The sequence below is a fragment of the Jaculus jaculus genome, chromosome 11, assembly GCF_020740685.1.
Source record: "Jaculus jaculus isolate mJacJac1 chromosome 11, mJacJac1.mat.Y.cur, whole genome shotgun sequence".
In the NCBI taxonomy this organism is placed as follows: Eukaryota; Metazoa; Chordata; class Mammalia; order Rodentia; family Dipodidae; genus Jaculus; species Jaculus jaculus.
In genome coordinates this window covers 99,618,650-99,637,783 of record NC_059112.1, presented here as the reverse complement: position 1 = coordinate 99,637,783, position 19,134 = coordinate 99,618,650, and the positions used below count along the sequence as shown (strand labels likewise).

At 44.8% G+C, this 19,134-nt stretch overlaps 1 protein-coding gene across 2 annotated transcripts in view; it reads left to right on the top strand.

Moving 5' to 3' along the window:
- The window catches only part of Bfar (bifunctional apoptosis regulator), a 35,411-nt gene that overhangs the window by 7,768 nt on the left and 8,509 nt on the right, over positions 1-19,134 (top strand). The window contains exons 2-5 of one of the 2 annotated variants that reach the window (XM_045161827.1): positions 10,179-10,423; positions 12,990-13,194; positions 13,980-14,149; positions 16,890-17,034. In XM_045161827.1, the coding sequence (XP_045017762.1) occupies positions 10,245-10,423; positions 12,990-13,194; positions 13,980-14,149; positions 16,890-17,034 (699 nt within the window). In that variant the 5' untranslated portion in view covers positions 10,179-10,244. Of the gene's footprint in view, positions 1-10,178; positions 10,505-12,989; positions 13,195-13,979; positions 14,150-16,889; positions 17,035-19,134 lie in introns of both variants that reach the window. The other variant, XM_004652278.2, reaches the window with a different exon arrangement.

The following is a 19,134-nucleotide window of genomic DNA, read 5'->3' as shown; positions in this document are numbered from 1 at the left end:
CAGTGATAAAGGGGCAACTCAGTGCTTTGAACTAATAACTTAGTAAAGACTTCTAAAATGGGTGCTATCTTTATGAAGACAGGCTTTAAGTCAGACCATGATTTAAAACCTGGCTCTGAGCTGTGGAGATGGCTTATTCAGTAAAGTGCTTGCCTTGCATTAGATTCCAAGAACCCATGATAAAAAATATAGAATGGGCACAGGTCTGTAATCCTAGTGCCTGTCAGCCAGTCTAGCTACAGCAAGCTTCTGGCCAGTGAGAGAGACCCTGTCTTAGAAAAAGGTGGATGCTCGCTCTATCTATAATCCCTGCACTCAGGATTACAAAGTAAATTTTCTATTTTATCCTAAACCAAAATAAGACTTTGCCTCAAAAAAGAAAAAAAAAAAATGAGCAGGATGTAATAGTGCATGCCTTTAATCCCAGGCTGAGGTAGGAGGATCTCTTTGAGTACAAGGTCAACCTGAAACTACATAGTGAATTCCAGGTAAGTCTGAGTTAGGGTGAAGCCCTACCTCAAAAAAAAAAAAAAAAAAAAAAAAGATTGAGATCTTATTTTTAGCCTGGAACCCCAATAAATTAGATCCTAAAATGAATATTCCTAATATATTAGGCATAACTGCAGTCTCAATAACTATCATGTCATCCTGCCTCAATCTCTCTGCTGCTGGAATTACAAACACAGAACATGCCTAGTTCATAAATGCATGTTGAATGGGGTTGAACCATAGTATACTGCTGAAGTAATCTGTATTAAGTGTGCAACTTCAAGGGCTGGGACATAGTGGCTCACACCTTTAATCCCAGCACTGGGAAGGCAGAGAGGTAGGAGGATTGCAGTGAGTTCGAGGCCATCCTGACACTACATAGTGAATTTCACGTCAGCCTGGGCTAGAGTGAGACCCTACCTCAAAACACCAAAAAAAAAAAGTGCAATTTCAAACGTGTTCATGTTAAAAATCATTACAGGGCTGGAGAGATGGCTTAGTGGTTAGGCACTTGCTTGTGAAGCCTAAGGACTCTGGTTTGAGGCTCGATTCCCCAGGTCCCACGTTAGCCAGATGCACAAGGGGGCGCACGCGTCTGGAGTTCGTTTGCAGAGGCTGGAAGCCCTGGCGCACCCATTCTGTCTTTCTCGCACGCGTGTGCTCTCTCTCTCTCTCCCCCTCCCTCCCTCCCTCCTTCTCTCTGCTCTCAAATAAATAAATAATTTAAAAAATATATATTTCAGAAAAATCATTACAGAGGGCTGGAGATATGGCTTAGCAGTTAAGGCACTTGCCAGCAAAGTCAAAGGACCCAGGTTCAATTCCCCAGTACTCACATAAAGCAGATGCACAAGGTGGTGCATGCATCTGGAATTCATTTGCAGTGGCTAGAGGCCTTTAAATGCCCTTTCTGTATCTGCACCCTCCCTCTCTCATAAATAAATAAAATTTAAATTAAAAAAATCATTACAGAGTGAAATGTTCGTAAGTTAAGGGAAAAGTCTTAATCTTAAATTGGTCATGGTGGTACACACCGGAATTCCAGCACTGGGGAGGTGGAGGTAGAAGGAGTGCCTTGAAGCTGGCCTGGACTACATACTGAGAGACCTTATGTAGGAGGAGAGACAGAGAAACACACGGGAGCTGGACATGGTGGTACATGCCTGTAATCCCAGCACCTGGAAGGTAGAGATTGGAGGGTAAGGCATTCAAGGTCATCCTCAGCTACTAGTGAGTTCAAAACCAACCAGAGCTACATTACATGACACCCTATCAAAAAAAAGAAAAGAAAGAAAGAAATTTGCTGGGCGTGGTGGCGCCTTTAATCCCAGCACTCAGGAGGCAGTGGTAAAAGGATTGCCATGAGTTCAAGGCCACCCTGAGTCTAAATAGTGGATTGCAGGTCAGCCTGGGCTAGAGTGAGACCCTACCTCAGCCCCCCTCCTGCAAAAAAAAAAAATTCCTATGCTCAGAATGAATGCATTCTTTGATGACTTCAATAAACATTGGGGTGTTAAAGCAGGTGTGGTAGAGCACACCTGTCATTCCAGCACTTGTAAAGGACCCTGTCTCAAAAAAAAAAAGGTTTGCTCTTCCTCTTGGCCCTTCTTCCCTCCCTCCCTCCCGTCTATCAGGAACTCAGCCACTTCCCTCTACCACATGCCCTGTCCCTGATGTTCACCTCACCACACATAGGCCCAGAAGCAGTGTAACTAAGTTCCCAGAGCTTGAAACCATGCCACCTGCTGTGTGAGGTCCATCTCCTTGCCCTCTGTGCCCCATGCCCTAAACACAGCCACAGAATGAAGTCCCCACCAGTAGGTGTGGTCACAGACCAAGTGCTCTGAAACAGACAGCAGTGGAAAAGGCCTTAGGAACTTGCGGGTGGCTAATCCTGGACACATACAACCCAAAGCAAGTGCTGGCAATGAGAACCAGGTCACCACCGCGCCCACTAGAATAGAAAAAGATAACTCCAGGGCTGGATAGATGGCTTAGTGGTTAAGGTGCTTGCCTGCAAAGCCAGCGGACCTTGATTCGATTCCCCAGGATCCAAGTAAGCCAGATGCACAAGGTGGCACATGCGTCAAGTTTGTTTGCACTGGCTGGAGGCCCTGGCGCACCCATTCTGCCTTTCTCTGTCTACCTGCCTGCCCCCCCCCCCATATATATATATATCAAATAAATAAAAGCAAAATATTTTTTAAAAAGAAAAAAAGTAACTCCAGAGTGTTTGTTTTCTTGGCAAGGGGTGATGTGGAGTGCTACAGATGGGGGTCTCTATAGCCCAGGCTGGCCTCTAACTGGTGGCAGTCCCCCTGAGTGATGGGATTACAGGTATAAGCCACCACAAGCTAGCTTCAATAACTGTAGTTCTCAACAACTTTAAACAGCTATTGGTGAGGCAAGAGGAAGAAATAAGCCACTGATCTCGAGGCAAGATGAGAAATAAATACATGTAAGCTGTAGTGGCTAAATAATAATGGCCTTCCTACATTGGTGTCTAGAGAAGCAAACAGGTCACAACAGTGCTACAGCCTCATTCTGAGAGGAAGCAACTAACTCCAATAAATGTGTACCTAAGGCCAAGCCAGATAGAACATTGTTCCTTCCAAGGGAGCAGCCATCTACATCCCAAGGTCTTCAGTGGCAACATCACTGGGGGACTGCATGTGTCCTGAGCTCATTTTTCTTTCACAGATGACTAGACCTCATCAGTTAGGTATTTCTTTGGGGAGAAAAAAGGAATGTTAAACCAGGCATGGTGGTGCACCCCTATGATGCCAGCACTGGGTAGGCTGAGGCAAGAAGACCACCTTGAATTCTAGGCCATCCTACACTACCTCCAAGGAAGCCTGGCTATACTGTGAAACCCTCCCCAAAAGCCAAGAGTACCTCAAGTCATCAGAGACCATTCCTTTTGATTCCTTTTGTGGTCCCTGTCCTCGGTCCACGTGGAATTTTAGAGCTGGGTTCTCTGGTCTCAGACTCTAGAACTAGAATAGAAGCTATATTTTAGAAAAAAAAGTGTGCACGAGCTATAGCAATAGCAGCTAAGGAGCTTGCCCGTAAAGCCTAGCACCCCAGGTTTGATTCCCCAGCACCCATGTAAAGCCAGATGCACCAGGTGGCATGTATGGCTGGAGTCTATTTGCAGTGGCTGGAGTCCTTAGTGCATCCATTTTCTGTCTTTCTCTGTCCTTGGAAATGAATAAAAAGACTGGCGCATGGTGGCACATGCCTTTAATCCCAGCACTGTGGGAAGCAGAGGTAGGAGGATAGCCGTGAGTTCAAGGCCACCCTAAGACTATGTACTGTATTCCAGGTCAGCCTGAGCTAGAGTGAAACTCTACCTCGAAAATTAAAAAAAAAAATCTCTATCTCAAATAAATGAAAATAAATCTTTAAAAAAATGGGCTGAAGAGATGGCTTACCAGTTAAGATACATGCCTGCATAGCCAAAGGACTCAAGTTCGATTCTATAGGTCCCACGTTAGCCACATGCACAAAGGGGCACGTGTGTCTGGAGTTCATTTGCAGTGGCTGGAGGCCCTGGTGCGCCCCTTCTCACTCACTCTATCCCACTCTCTCTGTCTCAAGTAAATAAAAATAAGGGCTGGAGAGATGGCTTAGCGGCTAAGGCTCTTGCCTGCTGCAAAGCCAAAGGACCCAGGTTCAATTCCCCAGGACGCATATAAGCCAGATGCACAAAGTGGTCCATGCATCTGGAGTTTGTTTGCAGTGGCTGGAGGCCCTGGAGCACCCATTTTCTCCCTCCCTCCCTTCCTCTCTCTCTCTCCCCCTATTTCTGTATCTATCAAATAAAAAATTAAAACATAAATAAATAAATATCTTTTAAAAAGTGTGCAACACCTCAGAGGCAGCCACTACATAGGCTGACCTTGAACTCAGTATGTCGCCTAGGGGTGACTTTGAACACCCACCTGATCCTCTTTTCACCTTCCAGGTGCTAGGATTACCACCACATCTGGCTCCAAATATGCTTTCAAAACAAAGAAGTAAAAGGTAGGAGAATCGCCATGAATTCGAGGCCACCCTGAGACTACATAGTGAATTCCAGGTCAGCCTGGGCTAGATTGAGACCCTACCTCGAAAAACCAAAAAAAGAAAAAGAAAGAAAGAAAGAAAGAAAGAGAGAGAGAGAGAGAGAGAGGAAGGAAGGAAGGAAGGAAGGAAGGAAGGAAGGAAGGAAATAGTAGGGGGTGGTGGCGCAAGCTCGATGGGCACAGCTACCTGGAAGGCTGAGACAAGAGCCCCTGAGGTCAAGACCAGCCTGAGCAAACCAGACCCAAGCTCTGGAACACACTGAAGGAAGCCCTGCTTGCTGTGGCAGGGTGGCAAGCCTAGGACAGGACATGGATGCCACTGCCAATAGGCTGTGCCATTGTAAGGGACTTGCCTAGCCTATTCTATCCACTTGGCAAAGCAGAATAATGTTTGCATTAGGAGCCTTTCATTGTGTGGAGGTAGATAAACTAGTTCCTAACCTTATCAGAGGACTTAGTAGAACCCTTAGGGGAAATGTGGAATTCAGACCAGGCTTCAGTTGAGGACCCCACTTTAACTCAGAAACCCCCTGCTCTTCACAGTGACTCAGTTGCTGTGGGACCTCCTAAGGGTTTGCTGCATCAGCAGCCCATAGGTTCAGTCTGCCATTTTAAGCTGCCTGCAGTTCTGTATACCTTCGCAGAGTCGGAGGCTCTTCCCACTAGTTTTGGACCAGGTCATTAACACTCTTAATTTCCTAATCACTGTATCCATGTGACCAGAAGGGTGCTGGAGGCGGGAGCATTTGTCTTGCCCCAAGGCTTGCTCCCGGCTGCTCAGTCTTCTTCAAGGTCTGTGAGGCAAATGAAGGACAGGTGAAGAGAACCCAGCGAGGCCAGATTGGCTCTCTACCACGGCTTACTTGTGAAGCAGCCCCCAGCTGGCCACGTTTGCAGAGAGCAGCTGTAAACAGCCTCAGGTGCAAGGCTTCTCCTCAGAGAGGCCTTTATTCATTGCCAGGGCACAGGATGTGTTTACCCAAGTCACAACACTGCAGCTTTTTTTTTTTTTTTTTTTTTTTTTAGTTTACAGAAAAAGAGGCTGATAGAGAGAGAGTGGGCGGGCCAGGGCCTCCAGACACTACAAACGAAGTCCACATGCATGTGCTCCCTTGTGCATCTTGCTAACGTAGGTCCTGGGGAATCAAGCCTCAATCAGGGGGCCTTAGGCTTCACAAGCAAGCGCTTAACCACTAAGCCATCTCTCTAGCCCAACACTGCAACTTTTTTTTTTAATTTTTTTGTTTATTTTTACTTATTTGAGAGTGACAGAGAGAGAATGGGCACGCCAGGGCCTCCAGCCACTGCAAACCGAACTCCAAACGCATGCGCCCCCTTGTGCATCTGGCTAATGTGGGTCCTGGAGAATCGAGCCTCGAACCTAGGTCTTCAGGCTTCACAGGCAAGCACTTAACCACTAAGCCATCTCTCCAGCCCCACTTCAGCTTTTAACGTTAGTGGCACATTAGATTTTATCACCAAGAGACACTTTTGCTTTGGTTTCTTTTATCAGTGGGCTCCCCACAGAAGAGCAGCTGAATTGGAAGAGGGATATGCACCCTTTCTCTGCTAGTTTTCAGGGTGGTTGTTTCAGGATCTTGCACTGTGGCACAGGCTGGCCCTGAACTGGTGCTCCTCCTGGGTGCTGGGATTACAAGTATGTGTCGTCACACCCAGCTGCTCCTCAGGTTCTGAGTTGAAGGGTTATATTTCCAAGACTGGCACTGTTGTTTGTAGTGGCTCAAGTCTTTTTCCCTTTTGTGAAACAGTCAACATATTTGATGATTCTTTTTTAAAAATGTTTTTTTTTATTTATTTGAGAAAGAAAGAGCCAGAGAAAGAGAGAATGGGTGTGCCAGGGCCTCTAGCCACTGCAAATGAACTCCAAACACATGTGCCACTTTGTGTATCTGGCTTATGTGGGTACTGGGGAATTGAACCTGGGTCCTTAGGCTTCACAGATTAGCACCTTCACCGCTAAGCCATCTCTCTAGCCCTACCATTCTTTTACTCTTTAATTTTTTTTTTTTTGTATAGTGCAGGCTGCTTTGAATTAAGTTATTGGCTGGGAAGATGGCTTAGTGGTTAAAAGGTACATGCTTGCAAAGCCTGTGGGCCTGGGTTTAAATCCTTAGCCACCTATGTAAGCTGGATGCAAAAAGTACCTTAAGGGTCTGAAATTCACTTGCAGAGGCAAGAGGCCCTGGCACACCCACACACACATACACACATGCACACAATAAATAACTAAAGTTTTTTAAAGTGGGGCTGGGGAGATACTCAACAGTTAAAGGCATTTGATTGCAAAGCCTACTGGCCCAGGGTTTGATTCCCCAGCACCCACATTAAATCAGACATACACATGTATCTCCCTTTCTTTCTCTTTCTCTCCCTTTCTCTTTTGGCAAACAAATAAATTAATTTTTTTTAATTTCATATTATTGGTTTAACATCCTGCATTTTCTTTCTTCACTCTCCCAAAGAGCTATATTCCTAATCCCACATTTTCATTTCTGTTACCTTAGTTCCAGAAGTTAATACCTCATTATTTACTTATTTGTTTGTTTGTTTAGTTTTTATTTTTATTTTGTTTTGTTTTAGTTTTTCGAGGTAGGGATTCATTCTGGTCCAGGCTGACCTGGAATTCACTATGGATTCTCAGGGTGGCCTCGAACTCACAGCGATCCTCCTACCTCTGCCTCCCAAGTGCTGAGATTAAAGGTGTGCGCCACCACAGCTGGCCTGTTTAGTTTTTCTTCCTCTGTTCTGACCCTACATTTAACAGCCTGGAGGTTGTGATCCTGCCTCAGCCTCCTGAATGCTGGAATTAAAGGTGTTGTACACCTTTACTATGCTGATAGAGATGAAACAACAGTCATTTGGTGAGCATTATTCTAAGAAGTAGACTCCAATATGCATGAATGAATGCATGTGTGCATACATACATATTTGTGATGCTGGAGACAGAATCCAGCACTCTACCACTAAGTTTCATCCCAGACATCACTATTAAGAATCTTCTAGCTGGGTGTAGTGGTGCACGCCTTTAATCCCAGCACTCGGGAGGCAGAGGTAGGAGGATCACCATGAGATCAAGGCCACCCTGAGACTACATAGTGAATTCCAGGTCAACCTGGGCTAGAGTGAAACCCTACCTAAAAAAAAAAAAAAAAAAAGTATTAGAACTTTGGGGGCTCTCTCTCTCTTTCTCCCCTCATCTCTCTTCTCTCTTCTCTCTTCTCCTCTCTTCTCTTCTCTTCTCTTCTCTTCTCTTCTCTTCTCTTCTCTTCTCTTCTCTTCTCTTCTCTTCTCCTCTCCTCTCTTCTCCTCTCCTCTCCTCTCTTCTCCTCTCTTCTCCTCTCTTCTCCTCTCTTCTCCTCTCTTCTCCTCTCTTCTCCTCTCTTTCTCTTTCTCTTTCTCTTTCTCTTTCTCTTTCTCTTTCTCTTTCTCTTTCTCTTTCTCTTTCTCTTTCTCTTTCTCTTTCTCTTCTCTTTCTCTTCTCTTTCTCTTCTCTTCCTCTTCCTCTTCCTCTTCCTCTTCCTCTTCCTCTTCCTCTTCTCTTCCTCTTCTCTTCCTCTTCTCTTCCTCTTCTCTTCCTCTTCTCTTCCTCTTCTCTTCCTCTTCTCTTCCTCTTCTCTTCCTCTTCTCTTCCTCTTCTCTTCCTCTTCTCTTCCTCTTCTCTTCCTCTTCTCTTCCTCTTCTCTTCCTCTTCTCTTCCTCTTCTCTTCCTCTTCTCTTCCTCTTCTCTTCCTCTTCTCTTCCTCTTCTCTTCCTCTTCTCTTCTCTTCTCTTCTCTTCTCTTCTCTTTCTCTCTCTCTCTCTCTCTCTCTCTCTCTCTGCTTCCAAACAAATAAACAGGATGTGAGGGCGATGTGGCTGCAGTACCTGTCACTCCACTGATCGCCAGGGTTAACCTGGCTGGCTAGGCCGGTGTCCCCTTACTTCCTCACTGCTCTATGTGTGTCCCTCCCAAAGCTGCACATTGATCCCCACCTCTACCTAGTAGAGGAGGACACATCTTTGGTCAAGGGTATGCAACTAGCTACACTCCCCTGCTAGAACCTCCAAACAAGCTCTCAAATAAATAAAATATTTTAAAAATAAATAAAAAAGAACAAAACACAAAGAATTAGAATGCTGGTGGCATGAGTTCAAGGCCAGCCTGGAGCTATAGAGTGAGTTCCAGGTCAGCCTGGGCTAGAGTGAGACCCTGCCACAGGGGGGAAAAAAAGAGATAAGCACTTTGGGGCTGAAGCTATAGTGCAGTGGCAGAGCATTTACCTAGAATGCATGAGGCTCTGGGCTCGAGCCCCAGCACCACAAGAAATTAAATAAATAAAAATTTGGCCATGTGTGGTGATTCGTACTTTTAATCCCAGTACTTGGGAGGCAAAGTAGGAGGATTGCTGTGAGTTCAAGGCCACTCTGAAACTGCAGAATGAATTCCAGGTCAGCCTGGGCTACAGTGAGACCCTACCTCAAAAACAAACAAAAAAAAAATTGAACTGGAGGGGCTGGAGGGATGGCTTAGAAGTTAAGACATTTGCCTGCAAAGCCAAAGGACCCAGGTTCAATTCCCCAAGACCCGCATTAGCCAGATGCACAAGGAGGCGCACACATCTGGAATTCTTTGCAGTGGCTGGAGGCCCTGGTGTGCCCATTCTCTCTCTCCCTCTTTCTCTGTCAAATAAATAAACAAATAATGAAAAATTGAACTGGAGCTGGGCAGATGGCTCAGCAGATATGGTATTTGCCTGCAAAGTCTAATGACTCAGGTTCTGTTCCCCAGTACTCATGTAAAACCAGATGCACAAAGTGGCATATGCATCTGGAGTTTGTTTGCAGCAGCTACAGGCCCTAGCAGTTTTCTCTGTCGCTCATGTCTGTACTTGTAAATAAAATGGGGCTGGAAGCTGGGCATGGTGGTTCACACCTTTAATCCTAGCACTTGGCAGGCCTAGGTAGTAGGATCACTGAGTTCAAGGCCCCCCTGAGACTACATAGTGAATTCCAGGTCCACCTGGGCTAGAGTGAGACCCTAACTCAAAAACAAAAAAAAAAAAAATGGACAGAAGGAAGAAAAGAGACAGCTGGAGAGATGGCTCAGTGGTTAAGATGCTTGCTAAAAAGCCTGCTGGCCTGGGTTTGATTGCCCAGTACCCATGTAAAGTGTAAAGCGGGATCATAGAGTAGCACATGCATCTGGAGTTCATTTGAGGTGGCTGGAGGCCCTGGCATACTCATTCTGTCTATATCTCTCTCTCTCTGCTTGCAAATAGCTGAAAAAAATTAAAAATAAACATTTTTTTAAAAAGTAAGAACTTTAGGGCTGGAGAGATGGCTTAGCGGTTAGGCGCTTGCCTGTGAAATCTAAGGACCCTGGTTCGAGGCTTGATTCCCCAGGACCCACATTAGCCAGATGCACAAGGGGGTGCATGTGTCTGGAGTTCATTTGCAGTGGCTGGAGGCCCTGGCACACCCATTCTCCCCCCCCCCCTCGTGCACACGCGCACACGCTCAAATATAAATAAAAATAAAAATATATTTTTTTTAATTTTTTAAATAGAACTTTAGTAGAGTCCAGTCATCAACAACTGTTTATTCCATTGTGTTTTCTCCCAGGTATTATGATGTTTCATCACAGACCCCTGAGTCTGAAAGGTTCTGCGGATCCCAGTGCTTGCTGAGATGGAGGAACCTCAAAAGAATGATCTGAGCACGACCAGCCCAGAGGATGACCCTGTCAGCAGCTCCAGCCGTCAGATTTCCGTCAGTGAATTTTCTTGCCATTGCTGCTGTGACATCCTGGTTAACCCTACCACCTTGAACTGTGGGCACAGCTTCTGCCGGCACTGCCTGGCGTTATGGTGGGTGTCTTCAAAGAAAACAGAGTGTCCGGAATGCAGGGAAAAATGGGAAGGCTTCCCCAAAGTCAACATTCTCCTCAGGTAATGCTGGGTCCTATTGGCAGCACTCATGGCTGTGCAGTGTGGTTTCTCTTTATGGCACGTCTGTGTCTGGAAAAGTGGCAAGGCAGGCTCAAAGCTGACCCATGGTGCTCCTGTTGCCTCTGTATGGATGGGAGCTCAGAACCTAAAGTCCAGGTCCCTTCCTCACACATGACTTCAGTTTGCCATTTTGTTAGTCATTTATTTTTTCTTTTGAAAAATATATATTCATTATACAAAATGGTGAATTTCATTGTCACATTTTTCTTCTTTTCTTTGTTTAGGTTTTTTGAGGTAGGGTCTCCCTGTAGCCCAGGTTGACCTGGAATTCACTCTATTCTCAGGGTGGCCTCAAACTCAAGGTGATTCTCCTACCTCTGCCTCCCGAGTGCTGAGATTAAAGACGTGCACCACTGCGCCTGGCTTTTTTTTCTTTCTTTTTTTTTTAACGTGTAGCTCAGACTGGCCTGGAACTCCTGAACTGCCTGCCTCTGCCTCTGCCTCTTCAGCAATTTTCTACTGGCATGAGGCACCCACCACAACTGGCTGTGACATTTTCTTTATGTACATATGAGTGGGTCTGTGTGTTGGGGTAGAGGCCAGAGCTTCATGTCAGTGTCTTCCTTACTCTATTTCATGGAGGGAGGCTTTCTCACTTGAGCTCACTGAGCTCCAGATAGCTTGCTCGGCTCTGGGGATGCCTGTCAAGCACACTGGAATTACTGGGGGCCACCACACCCAGCTGGCATTTACCCAGTTGTAGGCATCCAAATTCTAGTCCTCATGCTTATATCCCATTGTCTGCCCACTGAGCCACCCCACCCGACCCTTGTCATGAAGTTTTCATACATGTACATCATATGCTTTGCTCATATTCTCTCCCATGACCCTCTCTCCACTCACCACCTGTGTTTTTTTTTTTTTTTTTTCTTTTTAAGACAGTTTCACTGTGTAGCCTAGACTGGCATCAAACTCAGGGTGATTCTGCTGCCTCAACCTACTAAACTCTGTCACTACAGGTATGTGCCACCCTGCCCAGCTGATTGTCATTTATTCTTTTTTTTTAAATTATTTATGTATTTATTTGAGAGCGACAGACACAGAGAGAAAGACAGATAGAGGGAGAGAGAGAGAATGGGCGCGCCAGGGCTTCCAGCCTCTGCAAACGAACTCCAGACACGTGCGCCCCCTTGTGCATCTGGCTAACGTGGGACCTGGGGCACCGAGCCTCGAACCGGGGTCCTTAGGCTTCACAGGCAAGCGCTTAACCGCTAAGCCATCTCTCCAGCCCTGATTGTCATTTATTCTAAAAGGAACAACATAAATCTGTGGCTGTCAGACAACCCACTGATTTTGAGTCTACCTTCTTACATGATCCTAAGGTTTGGGACTATGGAGTACTGAGCCCTCTCCCCAGCCTCCAGAAAATAAAATAGTACTTTTGAGCATGTTTGTGCTGACAAAAAATGCAAATATTTTCTCACATCAGTGGTCTGTGTGGCTCTGCATTGTACTTTTTTCCAACATTATATATGCTTTAAGTGTACCCATCTTGACACTTAGTGACCCTAAAGGCATTTGTGAAAATAGTATTCTACGATAAGAATACACCCTACTTCATAGGCTGGGAAGATGGCTCAGTGAGTAAGAGTGTTTATAAGCATGAGGACCTGAGTTCACTCCCTAGCACCCACATAAAAGACCAGGTATGGCTACACGTGTCTACACCTAATGCTGAGAGGCGAAAACAGTGGAATCCCTGGGGCTCATTGGCCAGCCAGTCTCACAAAAAAAAAAAAAAAAAAAAAAAAAAAGTAGCTCTGGGTTCAGCAAGAGACTTTGTTTCAGGAAATAAGGCAGAAGAGCATCCCTGCCTCTAATGCATGTGCACAGGACACACAAGTGTGCCCATACACACTCCATATATTCTATACAAACATAGCCCTCAAACAGAAATTATAAGAGAGAATGGGTGCGCCAGAGCCTCCAGCCACTGCAAATGAACTCCAGACGTGTGCCTCCCCTTGTGCATCTGGCTTATGTAGGTCCTGGGGAATTGAACCAGGGTCCTTTGGCTTTGCAGGCAGGTTCCTTAACAGCTAAGCCCAGTAAAATTATTTTTAAAAGGAACATATTTCATTTAGCTGTTTCCTTAACAGTGGACATGTAGGTTTCTAAATGTTTGCTTTTACCAAAGCACAGCTATAGCAAGTTTCTGTTTTTCAAGGTAGGATTTCACTCTAACTCAGGCTGATCTGGAATTCAGTATATAGCCTCAGGGTGGCCTTGAACTCGTGGTGATCCTCCTACTTTTGCCTCCCTAGTTCTGGGATTAAAGGTGTGCACCACCATGTCCGGCTGTACCAAGTATTTTTTCCCATTCTCCTAAGCACTTGTGTGTATTATGTAATATTATTGGTAGGATTGGAACTCTAAACATTATATTAAGTCAAACATCTGTCCTGTGATTCTCTTTTCTCCATAGGGATGCCATTGAAAAATTATTTCCTGATGCCATTAGAGTGAGAATTGAAGATATTCAGCAGAACAATGACATAGGTCAATGCCTTGCAGCCTTTCAAAAATATGGGAATGATCATGGTCCATTAGCACCCAACACAGGCCGAGCGAACCAGCAGAGAGGAGGGGGATTCTTCTCTGGGGTACTCACAGCTTTAACGGGTGTAGCAGTAAGTATGGCTCTATATCTCTGTATCTGAACCCAGCCCCAGCTCCCACCGCAGTCATTTGTGCTGATACCACAGTGGATGGCATGGCCATGTGCCACTCATTACCCACATGGCAGTTCTGTATGGTGCTAACTCAGACCACGCATAAGTCGTTGCCTAGTAATTGTCTTGATCTTAACCTGAGTACCAGGCACCACTGTCCCCATTGTAGAGCTGAGAAAAGAAGAAGACTGGACCTTGCCATCACCTCTGCCTTGATAATAGAACCTTGGAGGCACACACTTCACTGAGTGACCTTTGTTCAGTCCAATGCTTTGAAAACCATAATGTTTTTTGGTTTTGGTTTTTTGGGGATTTTTTTGAGGTAGGGTCCACTCTAGCCCAGGATGACCTAGAATTTACTATGTAGTCTCAGGGTGGCCTCATACTCATGAACAATCCACGTACCTCTGCCTCCCGAGTGCTGAGATTAAAGGCGTGCACCACCACACCCAGCAAAAACCGTAATGTTTTTCTAGTACAAAAGCTGAGTTGGTGTGGTTAGGGATGCGCCTGCTCCCAGGCCTTCCAGATCTCTGTCCGTCTCCATGACTGGCCATCAGTAGGGATAAACCTGAAGACAGCTGTGTCCCTAGTTCTCTGTGGCAGTGGTATTTCCCACTCCATGTATGCACTTGGCATCATTCTTTTCATGCCCAGCCCTTACGTTGCCCTGCCCCACATCCACATACTTTGAACCTCTGGCCTTCCTGTGTCTGTCTTGTGATCCCTGTCTCTCATCCCAGGTGGTCCTGCTTGTGTATCACTGGAGCAGCAGGGAATCTGAGCATGACCTCCTGGTCCACAAGGCTGTGGCCAAATGGACAGCGGAAGAAGTTGTCCTGTGGCTGGAGCAGCTGGGCCCTTGGGCCTCTCTGTACAGAGACAGATTTTTATCTGAACGAGTAAATGGAAGGTGAGGAGAAAATCTTCTGGCACTCCATGGACATTTTTGTAGACGGTCTTATTGAGATGTGTTACATCTGCCATAAATTCCTCGAAGTAAAATGTAGAGACATTGGTTTTTCATGTATTTACAGCTGTGTGAACCATTGCCATGGAGCCTACCTCGAGAACAATTTCTTGAGCCTAACAAGAGAATTCTCTTTTTTAAATTTATTTTTATTAGATATGGACATCTTTAGTATGTAAACAACACATGTTGGTACCATCCTTTCCCTCTTCCCTGCCCCTTTTCTGAAGAGACTCTCATTGGGGAATGCAGGTCAACCCCATGGGATATGTAGGGGGAGAGGCAATGTCTCTGTGCAAAATGTCCCAACTTGTTGCTCCAACATTCTTTTTACCACCTCTTCCACAAAATTCCCTGAGCCATGCTGGGAGCATTTTAAGTCTACTTCAGTGATGGGCTCTTAGGAGCCTCTGGGTCTCTAGTTTGGTAGGTGTTGAGTATCCTCAGTGCCTTATCTCCTTCACCTTTGTGTTAATATCAGATCACTAAGAAAGCTGCACTCTTGCTCATTTCCCTAAATCCTCTGTGATTTCAGCTGGGGCCGAGGTGAAGTGTACTGGGTAATTTATCTCCTCAGGTAACAAAAGAATTCTTAACTTTGACTAGTCAGTTTTTACTTCCCTTCACCCTGGCAAACACCATTCATCTTCCTTTCTTCAAAACAGACTTTCCTATTCTGGAAATGCAATGTATATGACTAGCATCATAGAGTACATAATGCTCCATCGAGCTTTTGCACTCAGCATAGTACTTCCAAGGACCACACAGGACACATCTTGTATCAGTGCTTCATTCCTTTCTGAGGTGGAAAAATGCTCCATTCTCTTTTCCATTCTTCAGATGATGGACATTTTGGGTTGATTTTAATGTAGCCATGATTATTCATATACAGGCATTGTGTGGAGATATATATATATGTATGTATGTATTTCAGACATGCTCTTAGAGTGGAATGGCTAGGTCATAGGATAATTCAATATTTCTTTTCTCTTCCCTCCCCCCATGCCAAGGTAGGGTCTCACTCTAGCCCAGGCTAACCTGGAACTCACTCTAGCCCCAGGCTGGCCTCGAACTCATATGATCCTCTTACCTCTGCCTCCTGAGTGCTGGGATTGAAGGCATGTGCCACCATGCCCAACTTCAAATAAGAATTTTTCTAGAGCCAGTTTCATGATGTAGTCTTGAATTTTTTTTTCCTGGTTTTTCGTGGTAGGGTGTAACTCTAGCCCAGGCTGACCTGGAATTCAGTATGTAATCTCAGGGTGGCCTCGAACTCACAGCAATCCTCCTACCTCTGCCTCCTGAGTACTGGGATTAAAGGTATGTGGTAACACCTGGCTAGTCTTGAATTTTTAGTCCTCCTGCCTCAGTTTCCTAAGTGGTGTGTTGAATGGAGTGTACCAAACTTCAGTATTTTTTGCTGCTAAATTATTTTTTATTTATTGACAACTTCCATGTATATGAATAATATACCATGATCATCATCATCATTCCCTCCCAACTCCCCTTCACTGAATTCTTTTTTTTTTTTTTTTTTTTTTTTTTTTGGTTTTTCAAGGTAGGGTCTTGCTGTAGCCCAGGCTGATGTGGAATTCACTATGTAGTCTCCGGGTGGCCTCAAACTCATGGCAATCCTCCTACTTCTGCCTCCAGAATGCTGGGATTAAAGGTATGTGTCACCACACCCAGCTGAATTCTTTCTTCTTTCCAACTCTTTTTTTTTTTTTAGGTAGATCTCACTCTAGTTAGGCTGACCTGAAACTCATTCTGTAGTCACAGCAATCCTCCTACCTCTGCCTTCTGAGTGTTTGAATTAAAGGCATACACCACCACACCCAACAAAACCACCACTCTCAGTTTCATATTTTATTGGATTGCCCTCTGATTTTTTTTCCTATATAACATAGGTAAACATCTACATTTTCAAAATTTTTATTTGCAGGGAGAGTAGGAGAGAGAATGGTTGCACCAGGACCTCCTGCCACTGCAAATGAACTCAGACACATGCACCACTTTCTGCCTGTGACTTTATATCTGGGTACTGGGAAATAGTACCCAGACTGTCAGGCTTTGCAAGCAAGTGCCTTAACTGCTGAGCCATCTCTTCAGCCCTACATATACACTTTTAAAAGTAGAAAAATAGGAGAGACTTGGAGTCTGAACATTTGTGTGCCTGGGCAGGTCATTTTACTTCCAGTCCAGTTTTCTGATACATAAAAGGGACACAGTGCCACTCACTCTGCAGAGTTAAATGGATCAATGATGGTTGATGACACTGTTTGGCACTATGTACCAGCAAGGACTAAACTTTCCATTATTTGCTGTCATTACTACTACTACTAGATATGTTAATGTCACACTTACCTCAAGCCTAAAGTGTTGGCATGGGTTAAGGTAGAACTCAGTGTGAAAATAGACCCCCAGTGAATAATCTCAAATTTCTTTTTTTTAAATTCTATTTATTTGTATTCATGTATTAGAGAGAGACAGAGAGAGAGAATGGGCATGCCAGGGCCTCTAGCCAATGCAAACGAACTCCAGACACATGTGTCACCTTGTGCATCTGGCTTACGTGGGTCCTGGGGAATTGAACCTGGGTCCTTTGGCTTTGCAGGATAACTCAAATGCTGAGCCATCCATCCCTCCAGCCCAGTCTCAAATTTTTTATGCCTGTCCCCCACAGATTGCTTTTAACTTTAACCGAAGAAGAATTTTCCAGGGCACCATATACCATAGAAAACAGCAGCCACAGAAGAGTCATCCTCACGGAGCTGGAGCGCGTCAAAGCTCTGGGCGTGAAGCCTCCTCAGAACCTCTGGGAATATAAGGTGAACTCTTTGCTTTTGTAACTGAAGAACCCTGTAGAGGACATCTGCATGCTCACTGCCTGACTTAGTAAGAAAACACAGACACAACTGCAGCCCTAGGTTCCCCTCACTCGCTAGAGGTGTCCAAGCTATAGTTGTGGATGCTTCGCATCCCCTGGGCCTAACCTAACTTATGGATGATGGCCTCAGAAGTGGGAGTATGGTCTAGCAGGATTTCACCTTTACATAATAGGCAGGAACAGAGTGTGCTCAGCAGGTAGCTTTTCTCTGTGGGACTTCAGTCACTTGTTTACTCTTGTACAGTGTTCTATTGGAGATGTATGTGACATTTTATGCCTTTTCCTGTTGATGAACACTTCATCTTTGCTATTACAAGTGGTGTTGGCTATGGGCATTCTTTTTTTCACTTTGGTTTTTCAAGGTAGAGTCTCACTCTAGTCCAGGCTGACCTGGAATTCACTATGTAGTCTCAGGGTGGCCTTGAACTCCTGCCTCTGCCTACCGAGTACTGGGATTAAAGGTTGGCACCACCACACCCGGCTGCTGTGGGCATTCTTGAGTCTTCTGGCTGGTACCAAAGCCCTTCATTACAGAACATTCTTCAGTCCTAAATCTGATACACAAAAACATTTCTTTTATTAATAATAAATTATTTATTTATTTGTTTATTTATGAGAGAAAGAGGCAGATAGAGAAAATGGATGTGCCAGAGCCTCCAGCCACTACAAACTACAGATACATGCACCACCTTGTGCATCTGGTTTACGTGGGTACTGGGGAATTGAGCCTAGGTCCTTTGACTTCAAAGGGTGGGATGCAAGAACCTTGACAATGGCCTGTAATGTTTTTGGGGGCATCAGGAACCTCCCTGGCTAACAACTCACTGGAAGGTATCCCATCCCTGGCACTGAAATCTTATAATAATAATCTATGGCTTCTGGGTGTGCCATTATCCAAAGAAGTAGGTTTCCATATGGCTTATTTATAACATCTTAAACTTTTATTAACCTTCTTACCACACTTCCTTTACTCAATCCCTTCCCCTGACCTCACTTAGTCCATTGCACCCCCAGTAATCTGTTCATCTACTTACATATATACAATACCTTCTTCTTAAGGCCTCCCCTCTCCTCCCTCTCTTAGAACCCTTTCTAACTTACTGGCCTCTGCTACTGATTTTTATACCAACTCATACACAAGTCTAAACATTTGTAGCTAGGATCTACATATGAGAGAGCATGCAGTGTTTGGCTTTGTGGACCTGGGTTGCCTCACTTAGTATAATCCTTTCCAGATCTGTCCATTTCCCTGCAAACTTCATTTTATTTTGCTACTGAATGGAACTACATTGTATAAATATACCACATCTTTATTATCCATTCATCAGCTAAGGGACATCTAGGCTAGTTCCATTTCCTAGCTATTGTGAATAGAGCAGCAATAAACATGGATGAGCAAGTATCTCTAAGGTAGTAAGTAGAGTCCTTAGGATATATGCCATGGGTTGGTATAGTTGGGTCATATGATAAATCTATTTTTAGCTGTCTCAAGAACCTCCCCACTGGTTTCCACAATAGCTATACCAGTTTATATTCCCACCAACTGTGTAGAAAGGTTCCTCTTTTTCCACATCCTCACCAGCATTTATAGTCATTCGTTTTCTTTTTTTTTATTAGTTATATACACAGTGTGTACAGTCATGTTGGTAACATCATTACCCTCTTGCCTGTCCTCCCTCTGTAGGGACCCTCCTCATTAGGGAGCATGGGTTGTGCATTGCACTGTCTCTGTGCATCAATTGTTTTCTTGATAGCCATTCTGGCAGGCATGAGGTAGAATTTCAAAATAGTCTTAATTTGCATTTCCCCAATGGCTAAGGATATAGAACATATTTTTAGATGTTTGTTTGTAGGCCATCTGAATTTTTTCTTTTATTTTTTTTTCCGGTTTTTCAAGGTAGGGTTTTGCTGTAGCCCAGGCTGACCTGGAATTCACTATGTAGTCTCAGGGTGGTCTCGAACTCACAGTGATCCTCCTATCTCTGCCTCCCGAGTGCTGGGATTAAAGTTGTGCACCATCATGCCCATCTATCATTCAGTT